This window comes from Podarcis cretensis (genome assembly GCF_951804945.1).
Source record: "Podarcis cretensis genome assembly, chromosome: 8".
Classification (NCBI taxonomy): domain Eukaryota; kingdom Metazoa; phylum Chordata; class Lepidosauria; order Squamata; family Lacertidae; genus Podarcis; species Podarcis cretensis.
In genome coordinates this window covers 77,408,047-77,420,317 of record NC_137177.1, presented here as the reverse complement: position 1 = coordinate 77,420,317, position 12,271 = coordinate 77,408,047, and the positions used below count along the sequence as shown (strand labels likewise).

The 12,271-nt window shown below is 46.2% G+C and overlaps 1 protein-coding gene across 8 annotated transcripts in view; it reads right to left on the bottom strand.

Annotated features, from left to right (window-relative positions):
• KIF1B (kinesin family member 1B) overlaps positions 1 to 12,271 on the bottom strand; it is a 139,787-nt gene that overhangs the window by 6,236 nt on the left and 121,280 nt on the right. For all 8 annotated transcript variants that reach the window (XM_079986704.1, XM_079986705.1, XM_079986706.1 and 5 more), the window contains 13 exons: positions 12,201 to 12,267; positions 11,563 to 11,647; positions 9,936 to 10,041; positions 8,167 to 8,281; positions 7,879 to 8,012; positions 6,637 to 6,698; positions 5,897 to 6,042; positions 4,621 to 4,860; positions 3,874 to 3,945; positions 3,450 to 3,571; positions 2,369 to 2,521; positions 973 to 1,165; positions 286 to 404 (listed from right to left, as the gene is read on the bottom strand). In XM_079986704.1, the coding sequence (XP_079842830.1) occupies positions 286 to 404; positions 973 to 1,165; positions 2,369 to 2,521; positions 3,450 to 3,571; positions 3,874 to 3,945; positions 4,621 to 4,860; positions 5,897 to 6,042; positions 6,637 to 6,698; positions 7,879 to 8,012; positions 8,167 to 8,281; positions 9,936 to 10,041; positions 11,563 to 11,647; positions 12,201 to 12,267 (1,614 nt within the window). The remainder of the gene's footprint in view (positions 1 to 285; positions 405 to 972; positions 1,166 to 2,368; positions 2,522 to 3,449; positions 3,572 to 3,873; positions 3,946 to 4,620; positions 4,861 to 5,896; positions 6,043 to 6,636; positions 6,699 to 7,878; positions 8,013 to 8,166; positions 8,282 to 9,935; positions 10,042 to 11,562; positions 11,648 to 12,200; positions 12,268 to 12,271) is intronic.

The following is a 12,271-nucleotide window of genomic DNA, read 5'->3' as shown; positions in this document are numbered from 1 at the left end:
CTCTGCAGACCACATCCTACCTCCTGGCCACCCCACTCACTGCCCCCTGCCCTGCACCCTTGTCAAGGGATTTTGCCTGGCTGGACCGTGTCCTTGAACTCTGATCACACCTCTTGTTTGCCTGGATGGAGCTGTGCCTGTGGACGGAAACTTCAGAATTTTCTGTGACTGGAATGTAACCCAAGAGTCACAGCTCCACCCACTTTTTGCCTGGCTCCACCCACCACAGAAGGTTGCCCACAAGGGAAGGTGGCCCTCGGGCTGAGGAAGGCTCCCCCGCCATACCGTATCGTGCCAGCAAGAAGCGGGTTGAAGGCATACAGCCAGTCATTCATATCTTTGTCGTTGATGGCCTGGAGGAGGACTCCGCGGTGCCTCGTGCAGACGGCAAAGGTGTTGGGTGTCTAGAATCACAAAGGCAAGCAGTCGCTCAGCAAATCCTCAGAAGCCCTTAAAGCAGCTATTTGATACCCGGTTTGCAAAGGGATCAAGGAAGGGCAGCATCTTTGTCTCCCAGTGGCCAAGATTTGGGTGGATTAAATGGCCCTGCCAAAACAAATCCTTTCTGATCTGTGTTGGAGAGTGTGTATGAGGGGGGTATAGCACCCTCATAGCCTTATCACCCCAATTTGATTTAGGAAAAAGGAGTACAGAAACATCTGCTACTGCATCCTTGCAGCACATGTGGGGATTGCAATAAAAAGTTGCAGTATAGAGTGCCAACCAACCAGCCATGCTATCTTTTGAGATATTCCATTCCCTCTTCCCCCTGGGTTTTCTATTCCTTCACCCCTTCCTGAAGACACATAAATGGGGGAAAAGTGGAACTCTTTCCCTTCTCAACTCCATCCTGGCAGGTGTAAATGAATGCCTGAAAAGGCCTTTCCCTCTAGGGAGCTGATCTTATCCCTTTCATTATAGACCCACATCCTATGGGAGGATTGCAGTGTCCCCACCCTCCATTCAACTGACCTTCACCATGGCCTCTTGATCTTCACTGTACTCCACCTGAGCCGTGGAGAGGTTGAGAATCCCTCTTTCAATGGGGTCCTTGTCACTGTTGTAAATGAAGACGTAGGGGCGCCGGACCACCACAAAGTGCTTGGCCCACGATGGGGAGAGTGGCTCCTTGAAGTTCAGGTAGCCTTTCTTGGAGACCACAGAGCTAGAAAGAAATGGCAAAGAGGAAAGCATTCAAGGACACAGAGCTGGCTGGAGATGGGTTCCAAGAGGCCCCAGGCGATGCAGTGAATCCACTGCTCACAGACCAAGAGGGCCAGATGGTTCCTTCTAGACTCCTTAGCAAAGTTCAGCAACGTTTTCTCCTGCCTAGACCCATTCTCCAAGCACCTTCAATTGAAAATGAAGTGCAACAACTGGGCCAAGGCAGTCAAGGTCAGTCAAGGTCAGCCAAAGCAGTCACCATCCTGAAACAGCCAGCAGAGGCATCACTATTTTGAACAGGGGTGGGGAACCTGCGTGGCCCTCCCAGTGTTGCTGAGCTACAACTACCAACATCTCTGAACCTTGGCCATCATCCAGGAGGGCCCAGCCTCAATTTAAGCCATGCATTCTCACCCAGGCTTACTTTCAAGCCATTCAAAGTGGCTGGACTTAGGCAGTGTCAGATCAGGGATGGGGAAACCTGTGACCCTGCAGGTGTTCATTGGATTTTAATGCCCACCAGCCGTAGACAGCGCGAGCCAGATTGCTAGGAGTGATGGGAAGTGCTATCCAACACCACCAGGAGGGCCTGAGTTCCCCCACCTGCATGTTAAATGAAGCTGCCTGACACTAACTCAAGAATGCTGAGTCTACCTAGCCCAGGAGTGTTAGTGCTCAATGGCAGCAGCTCTCCAAGGCCTGAGGCAGATAACATCCCTTTTCAGTGGTGGTTTCCCAGGTATGGAACACCCTCCCTAGTGAGGTATACTCTGAAAGCATTCCTGTTTACCCAGGTAGCAAGAGAATTCTTGTGGGAACTCTGAGATCAATGGATGGAAGGATGTCTTTGTTTGTAGTTACTTTTAGAATTTTTAAAACTAACTGCTTTTAGATGTTTTTCATCGTAACTGGTTTTAGAATGTTTAAATCTGTTTTAGAATGTTTTTCGTTGCTTTTAAATTTTTGCCACCCTTTTTGCCACCCTGGGCTACTAGGGCAGGAAGGAAGGGCAATCCCTCTATCAATCTAATACTCATCTTGACTGCAAATCCCATTGACATATATGGAAACAAATTGCATACACACATATTTGTGCACATACACACACCCCAATGCTAAAAGGGTAGCTGTTGCTTTACTCTTGGCTCTGGAACATGTGTTGGGTTTTTATTTTTTAGCAGCTACTGCAGTGTGAATGTCTCACCCAGGCCTGATTTCCTCAATATCTGGAACAAGGTTCAGGAACTCATTTTTGCCTGCTCTCGCCAGGTAAGAGGCTTCAATGGGTGGCATCAGCTGGAAGGGTGGCTCCCCCTCTGGGCCAGGGCTGGAAGCTCGAGAATTTGCTTCTGGGGTCCTTTTGTTAATTAAGAAAGAAAAACAAATGGTTGTATTTCAAAGCAAGCAGCTGGAGAGGCAGAAGAATCAAAGAAATCAGCTTAATTCAAGCACTGGTCTGGTTGGCTTGTATTGCCAAATCACTAGGTTTATATGTATAAGCCTCTCCTGTCTCTTCTACAAAAAGACTGGGAGCATCTGCTTCTATTCAAGACACTAATCTACATGGGAATGAAAAGCAGAAAGAAAACAATGACATAAAAGCAGTTGTATGGGCATGATCAGATAAGCTAGCTCCACCTCTTGAGCAGCTGCCCAAAGGTAGCCAGTAATTTAGGTGCATCGGAAGCTGCCTTATACTAAGCCTGACCAATGGTCTATCTAGCTCAGGACTGTCTGCACTGACTGGCAGAGACTCTCCAGGGCTTCACTCAAGGTGCTCTACCCAACCCTACTAGGAGATGTCATTGGGGACTGTACCTGGGACCTTCTGCATGCAAAACCAATGCTTTACCACTGAGGTCTGGCCCTTTCCCTACCAATTCAAGGACCCCCCAAGGCCCTAGCATTGCCCAGTGTCTGGATGTACCAGGACTAGCAGAGGGAAAGTAATGACCAGTGGGAAAGAGTGAAATAAGTTCACAGACCAGAGGAAAAGCTCAGTAGGCCTGAAGAGGGCTACAGATTGCCTACTGAGGGACAGAAGCTTAGAAGAAAGAAACGAAACATCTATCAGCTCATAAGAAGAGCCCTACTGGATTTGTCCGAAGTCCCATCTAGTCCAGCATGCTGTCCTCGCAGTGGCCAATCAGGTGCCTCTGGGAAAACCCTCAAGCAGAATTTGAGGGCAATAGCACTTTGCCAACTTGTGCTTCCCAGAAAACTCGGGGGTATCCTGCCTCTGTCAGTGGAGGCAGGACATGTATCATTGGTGGCAACCAACTCACTTTTGATCCACTGAGTTGCATCTTGAATCAGACAAGGAGGGGCAGGTCGAGGAAGGCGTGAGGGTGGCGCTGCTGAAACTTGATACCGACGGGTCCCGCCCAATTGGAGAGATATCGGACAGCTGGAAGAACACAAGAGGCTGGAGGTGAGCTCTACAGAGCCTGCCAGGATTTTTTAATAAAAGAATAAATGAACAGTACTGCATAGGGTGGTCAAACAGAAACCCCAAGAAATCTCAGAGGACACCGGATAGGAGGGGTTTTCAAACTCAGTGTTTTGGACACTGCCGTGGGCTTTGTACCTTGTTGGTCAGCTCTTTCTCCCGATCCATCATGCTTTCAATGTCTGCTGAGTAGTAGTTTGAGCATTTCCACCCCAGTGCTAAATGTCTGCATTTTTCCTCTTAATGTTTTGCAAACCTACCTTACAATCACTGATGCTGTTGTAGACCTGGTTAAATTCACGGTTGAAAGTGTGAGTAAGAAGCTGCAGGCACTAGAAGAGAAGAAAGAAGCATCTCTGTTAGCACTGGGGACAAAGGAGGAGATGGGAAGCAGCAGGCCTTCAACCTAACCCACAGCTGGGTCCGCTGGGAGGCTGTCGAATGTGGTCTTCCTGCAGTGGTGGATGGTGCCCCTCAGAACTGGTACAGCACAAGGCAGTGAAAGCTACAACAGGTGAACATAAAGTCTATGACAGGCAGAGCCTCCTTCTAAGAAGATGTAAATAAATGGGAGCTTGTTGAGTTGGGGGGGGGGATAGTGCCCAATTATCCCCAGTGGACCACCCTCCACTGTCCTGTAGACCAGAAAAAAATGTGTGGTCTTGAAAAGATTTTGCAAGAGGGTTCCATGTATTTAATGGCAGACGCTAGCTAATCACATCCATTCACACCCCAGCAGCAAAAATGTTTCAGACCCACGTAAGCCTCCAAAGCTGTGTAGCAAGTGGGGCAGCTTGTGTGTTTTGCTGGTTTTAGGTATTCAAAAGTTAGGGGTGGCAACAGGATGTGTAGAAACAAAAGGCTGCTGGCTTGGGTTCAAATTCCCTGCTGAGACAGGATGTTTGTGGGGTAGCCTTGGGTGCTCTCTGGGATTAACCTTCATCAGAGAATAAAACCTTGACACCTTCTGGTATTCAGATGCAGCACTGTGGACATGGGCTTTGTACCTTGGTGGCCAGCTCTTTCTCCCGATCCACCAGGCTCTCAATGTCTGCTGAGTCGTAGCCGCTGCTCTCGCTGGGCGTGACAGCACTCTCAAAGGTGGTGGAGGAGATCTGGGAGGAGATGCTGGTGGAGGTGCTGAGGGTCCCGCTGCTGAGGCTGGGGGACAGCGAGTCGCTCAGGGACTTGGGGACGCTGTCACCCAGCTTCTCCCGCAGCAGCAAGAAGTGGCGAGTCTTCTCGACCTGAAGAGCAAGAGAAATGGTATCAGCTGCAGTGGAGAAATTATTGATACATACACTGATAGATAGCTTAAGATGTATGATAGCCATTTTCAGATATCCAGCTGTCACATGGAGGATAGAGCAAGCTGCTTTTCTCCTGCTCCAGAGGGTAGGACCCAAACCAATGGATTCAAGTTACAAGAAAGGAGATTCTGACTAAACATCAGGAATAACTTTCTGATGGTAAGAGCTGTTCAACAGTGGAATGGATTCCCTTGGAAGTTGGTGGGCTCTCCTTCCTTGGAGGTTTTTAAGCAGAATTTGGAAAGCCATCTGCCATGGATGCTTTAGGTGAGATCCCTGCATTGCAGGGGATTGAAATAGATGACCTGTGGGACCCCTTCCAACTCTATAATTCTATGATGTTGGGGAAAAGATGATGTAGAAAGAATCAAGACATCTGTGAAGACGTGTGAAGGAATTTGCTGACACTGATGGATAGGCTTATGGCCTTGTTCTTCCTCTGTTCTTGTGTTGTTACTTTTTGCTCTTCTGATAAGTTCATTGCCTAAATACCTAATTGTGACCTCTGCCTGTTGACCTAGAAAGCACACACATGCTTAGATATGTTAATATGTATGCTTACAGAAGTTGATCTATCAATAGAGGTCTTTGGAATTCATTCCCCAGTGGCTGTTGCTATAACCAAAATAAAGCTGACTTAAACATCACATCTGGTGTGGTTAATTGAAGAAAAGCCATTACAGTGTCCAAGGTGGTCTTCCTCTCTCTGATTTCTGCATCACAAACTCTTCTTACATCCCTGCCAAACCACATACAATGTTTGTTCCAAGGATTTGGGGACTGAGACTCCAAATCAGAACAGCTAAGTAGTGAAGGGAAGCATGTGGAGATTACAAGGCAGCTATATAAGTAACAGGCAGCTTAACTGGCAGCTTTTGGCGGCTACATCTCATGGCTGGGTGGGAAATGACAAAGCCGGACCTTGCAGAAATCCCAAAGGCCGGTTCTTTTGAGGTCACTGCTCAACACGTACCTCGTGCAACAGCTCCAGCTTCTCCAGCTCCCACTGGTGCTCCAGGATGAGGCTGTCTCCACGGGGCCTCCACCCGGCCAGGTTCTCTTCTCCACGGACATAGGCCACAGAAGTGTCCAGGACTTTCCTCCTCCTCCTTTGCATCCCTGAGCAATGAAATGGCTGAAGTTAACCGTCACCCAAAAGAATTCATACCGGTGGTCAGGAGCCGACATCGCCACTCCCTGTTCACCCCACAAGCCATACCTCGCGCTCCTGCCAAAACTCTTGGCCACCTCAATGGTTTCCTTGTTTCCTCCCTGTCATACTCCCACACAATAAATAGCACCACCTGGCTGCAGCTGAACCAGGTGAGACCACAGCCCTCTCTGTCGACCTGATAAGGACCAGCTGACATTTGTTTGGCTCCTCCTCTCTCATCAGCAGCCAATAAAGGAGGCCTCCTCTGTTGGCCTGGCTGGGGCCAATAACCTTTCAGATCCCCCTCCCCACAAGAACTGTCCTACACTGGCCATTCCATCTGGTCATTATATCACTTCATTATGTAACATTATGAAAGTTTGGGCTGCCTCAGTTTGCTTATTGTTTTCTTCTCCCTTTTCCATCCTGACCCTCAGAATGTTCTAAAAAATGAGAAGTGCCTTTGCAGAATATACAAATATAGCGAATAAACCAACGAAGATGAATGTGACTGCTTGCACACTTTTATGATAATGTGGAAAGCTGTGCCTTCCTCTTACCTGGGCTTCCTGTGTCTGCCATCTTGCATAAGCTCAGCTCATAGATCCCAGTGACTCGATTGCTGTTTGCACAGAATAAAGCAGAGGAAATAAAATAATATTTTCAGATATAAAGAAGGTAAAGCAGCCTTCACCAACCTGGTACCCTCAAAAGATTTTGGACTACAAGGTCCATCAGCTCCAGCCAGCAGAGTCCAGAATCTCATGGTTCCGAATGAAAAGGTCTGGTTTAAATAAAAAACAGAGGGAGCTCTAATCCCTGACCATTGACCATGCTGGCTGGGATTGATGGGAGTTGTAGTCCGATAGTATCTGAAGGATGGCAGGTTCCCCACTCCAGGCTTATTGTAGATAAATAGGATATATCCTAAACATGAATATATATGCCACCCACACTCACACTACAGATAGGAATTCATTACACTACAAATTCATTACATTAAACTAAGATTACAATAATAATTATGGTTGTATTGTAATGGTCAAGGCAGATCTCTGTGTGTTGCCTTTCAGCTAGATCTACTATTTTCTGTGCATGTATTGGACAAATGATTTGGAGTGTTTCAATATCTTCTTTCAGACTGACTTAAGCTGTGTTTTCCTTGAAATTCCACTATATGTAACCAACCACGACCATCATCTGAGGCCCTTGTTCGTGTGCCTCCTCCATGAGAGGTTCAGAGGGCGGCAACACGAGAATGGGCCTTTTCTGCAGCGGCTCCTCACTTTTGGAATGCTCTCCCCAGGGAGGCTCACCTTGGCTAATTAAACAATCTATGGCCTTTGAAACTTGGGGGGAGGTGTTTTGTTTCTTACTATGGTATGCATTTTTGTGCTTTTATATTATAAGCTGTCCTATCAAATGAAAGGTGGTATGGAAATGTCATAAATATTATAAACGTGCACACCATTCTCTTGAAACTGAAGCACCTAGTGTTTTCAGTGTTCCCAAGTGTTCCTTTCACTCTGATTAGTAGCAATGAGCACAAAGGATGAGAAGAATTCTTCTCAGTGGCTAAAAAGCTCTCGTTTCATGCTGATTGGGTGGCTCTAGAACACTGGAGACAGGGACCCTACTGCAGACCCTCAGCAACCCTGGAACACGATACCACTAGGAGACCTCCATCTCCACACCTCATTTAATCAACTATCCCTGCAGAAGAGCAAGCCGATCCATTCAGAATCCACACCCCTCAGCCCATACACACAATGCTCATACATGACACAACTTTTTCAACTTACGAATCTGGGGACTTGGAATAGCCACTGCCAAAGAGACTGCGCAGTGAGCGAGGGGGTGAAATCTTGGCATCTCGAGAGTAGAAAACCATGCAGACATCCTTGGTGATGACAGCTGGCTGGATGCAGTGGTCCAGCTGGAAGGAAAAGAGAGCCATGCAGCTGTTTACCCTCTCAACTAAACCAGTGTGCAAGTGTTCTAGGACTAACACTGGGTACCACCCTCTGTCAAGATATTTTCTTCCACCTGATTCCAGATCCAACCAGTGTGGGGGACATGAGATAACTCACCTCCAGGTAAGCTGAGAGGGTCATGTAGATCTTCTCTCCATAGGGGGTCACCCGGTTCAAAAGGAGGGAGTTATGGAGGGAACTGTCCCAGACCGCCTCAAAACGGTAGAAAGTCCTGAAGGGAACAGAACAGAAACAAAGCCATCGTTTTTTTAAAAAAATGGACCTCTGAGCAGACCACTGACAAGCATTGTTGTAGAAGGCCTCCCTTCTTTGGTCAGAGGTAGTGGTCTCCTCCCAGCAATAAAAATAGAAGCTTTTGGAACTACATCTAAAACTAGGTGGGCCATGTGCCTCATAAGACAGCAACATACAATTATTTATTATTGTTACTACTAATATTTTTCTTGTGTGCAACAGTTACTCCTAGGATAGGCTAGCCAGCATGAAAAAGAAAAAGGGTAACCAGATCTTAATTGGGAAACCACAATGTGAGAGAGTACAAGGAACACGAGGAGGAAAAGAGGGGTCCGTGTGTGTTTTTCATTTGTTCAGCTGACAAATGGAGCATCTGTCGCCTCTTGAACACAGTGGGGAAACGAGGAGAAGACAGAATACTCGAGTCACACAGCAGAGCTAGGAGATTTGCTAAGGACTAACTACTGGTGGGAAAGGGGAGAGGCATAAAAGCATTCTGTTGAAGCCAGAAGCTGTATGCACAAAGGAAAACAAACTGAAAATACCTAGGCATATCCTTATCAAGGAAGAGCCTGTGAAGACACAGAAAGCTTTTATTAGTGCAGCCCAAAGGAAGAACAGCAGAGAGGGAGAAGAAACAAGCAGACAAAGAAAACAGAAAAAAAGAAAGGATAGGCAAGCAGCAACCCAAAAAAACCCACCTTCATAGAGAACACTTTTTTAAAAAGCACAAAATAAATCGTTACTGCTCCCACATCCCCAAAGATTGAGCCAAACCCTGAGCTAAACCTTTGACTTAGCCAAAGGTCCACACCATACTATTAAAGCAAACTTATACTACTTGGCTTCTCTGCCAAAGAATCCTGGGAAGTGTACTTTGTTAAGGGCGTCAAGAGTGTTAGGAGACTCCGCACTTTGCAGAGCTACAATTCCAAGCACCCTTAACAAACTACATTTCCCAAGATGTTTTTTTTTGTTTGTTTGTTTTTTGCAGGGCGGGGGCAGCCATGGCTGTTAAAAGCGGCACAAGAGTCCTTTAAATGTAGTGTGTGCATGTGAGCTGATAGAATAACCAGTCTAGTGTCAGTACCTGTTTCATGACACAAGAGGGCAGCACCACACCTGCAAGCTGGGAGTGCACAGCTGCCTTTGTCTAGTCAGGGAAGAGGAAGCTGTTGTTGGGACTCCAACTCCCATCAGCCTCAGGAATCATGGCCAATGGGTGGTGGGAGCTGTAGTCCAACAAACACCTGGAGGGCCATATCATCCCCATTCCTGTTGTCGTCCAAGATGGGAGGCGGGGGGGGGGGCGGGAATTGTGTCCAGGATGCCTAAGCAATAGAGACCAACAGCTAACATGTCCTTCTACCCCATGACTTTTAAGCAAATAATGAAGCGTTAATCCTTCCAGGGTGGAACTACTTTCCGAACGAGTTAGGAAGTGAGAAGAGATACACTTCCAACCCTTTCTTCTGAGTTATTTTATTTTAATTTCAATCCACATTGGCTCAGGATACAAGGATTTCGGCTTGAGGGTCCTTTCTGACATACAGCTTCAAATATCTGACCTAGGTGAGTCAAGCGGAGATGGTTACGCCTTGCCAGGCAGGCTGTTGGGGAAATCCTATTACCTGTTAGAGCTGTGGGAAGTTCTCAGGTATTTTGCAGAGATGATATTCAGAGACAGGATCGCATCCACTGCAGCTTCATCTACTTCGGCTTTGTTTCTGATGCGCCCTGAAGAAAAAGTGGAGGGAGTCAAAATGCAGGATGGGAATTTATTTAGCTTAGAGCCACACTAGGCAGAAGCAGTGTCCAGGTGGAAGGCCGCTTGACCTTTCGGTGAGATTGGGAGCATGAATTTCTCCATGGGTCCCCACATGGAACAGCATCTTTAATGGAAGCAGATGCTCCTGGTGTTCTTGCAGAGGAGATGGGAAAGGTTGAAGCACATAACCCTAATTGCTTGGCAATACAAGCCAACCAGGCCAACGTCTGAATAAAGCTGATTTATTTTGGTAAAAAGCAGTTTTCTTTCATTCATTCATATCTATATCTATATATCTATATTTGCTTAATTGAAATAAACAAAAGAAACATTCTTCATCATCCATTAATACAAAAATATAAAATGAATCAACTAAAAGAAAGAAAAAATATCTAATAGAATAGAATAAAGAATATCTTCTAACTTTACGTACAACTTCCCATCCACTCCGTGTTTCACATATTATTAACTTATTGCCAAAACTTGTCAGATTGTTATCAAAGCCTAAAGTATAAATATTTAATTATCTGTGGTCTCGATTCTTACTATCAACTACTACAGATGTTATTTGAATGCTACAACAGAGTTTAGACTGTGACAATTATTTTTCAAATATATTTTAACTACTTCCCACTTAGAAATGAATTCATGTTTTGGTTTATTTTTCATTTTTTCCGATAAATTGTCCAACTCCGCATATTCAACCAGTTTTTGAATCCATTCTGTCCTAGAAGGAACACTGTCACTTTTCAAAAAAAAAAAAAAAAAAAGAGAGAGAGAGAGAGAGAGAGAGAGCAGTTTTCTATGTTCATACCTTCATATGCAAGTTCCTTTGACACTCACACAGGTTCTGATCCCACCCCTGCTCTCTCCCAATTGCCCAAATTCTCACCACCATCTATCCAGTCATTCCATGCTTCCTTAAGCTTCACACTTCCCCTCACCATAACATTCCATACTCAAAAGTGATCTTCCCAAACACTAAAAACAAACCCCAAAATGGCTTGTTGCAGTTTTATTTACTTACTACATTTCTTGCCCACTTTTTTCTCCAAAGAGTTCAAAGTGGCGTACGTATCTCGTCCCCTCCTCAATTAATCCCCACAACAACCCTGTGAGGCAGACTAGTCTGAGAGAGACAGTGACTGGCTCAAGGTCACACCCAGTGAACTTCAAGGCTCGAGGGGGGCGGATTTGAACCCTGGTCTTTCAGGTCCCATGCCAACGCTCTAGCCATTACACTACACTGGCTCTTACACAGCACACATCCATTTCTTCTTAGCCAGGGAAAACAGAAATGATGGTTTGAAAAAAGGCTAACATGAGACTGACGAGCGTTCAATCAGTGTGGTCATATTGAGGTGTATTTGGAAGAGAGCTGGCACTGCTTGCAGAAGGGCTGCTGTTCTTTTGAATGTGAAACTGTCTGAAGAGGAACCGGAATGGATCCTGATGGTAACAGAAAAGTAAAGAGAGGGACGAGAACTTACCAACCACCAGCTCTCGCACGTCCTTCCAGTGTAGCTCATTTCCTTTCTCATGGATGATGGTGACTGTGATCCGGCGCTGGATTCCCTGGAGGAATTGAAGGAGCAAAACTTAAGTCTCCTCTGCAACTTTATAGCAGGACTGCAACAATTAGCTGGTTGGATGTAGGGTGGGAAACCTGAGTCCCTTTGAAGGTTGCTGGACTCCAGCTCCAATCAGCCCTCAGCCAGCAGGGAGAATAATCAGGGTTGATGGGAGCTGGAGTTGGAAGCTGAATGCTGGAAGATTTAGGGCAGATAAAAGAAACAGCTTATTCACTCGGCACAGAGTTAAACTATGGAACTCACTCCCACAGGGGGCAGTGACAGCCACCAACTTGGAGGGTTATAAAATAAGATTGGACAAATTTATGGTGGATAAGGCTATCAATGGCTAGTAATCACAATAGCTGTGCTCTACAGCCACAGTGGGAGGTACTAATGCTTCTGTATACCACTGTGAGAACAGGATGCTGGCCTGGATTGGGCCCTGGCCTGATCCAGCAGCCTCTTCTCATGCTCTTGTATGATAAGATGTCTTTCTGCTTACAGACAGAAGACCTGGCAATTTAGCAGACCCTCAGATTCAAGCATCGGAGTACCTGGTGAAGCAAAAACGTCCCCTGGCAAGGTAGACCTCCAGTGTGGTCAACAATAGCAGGAATGTATCTGC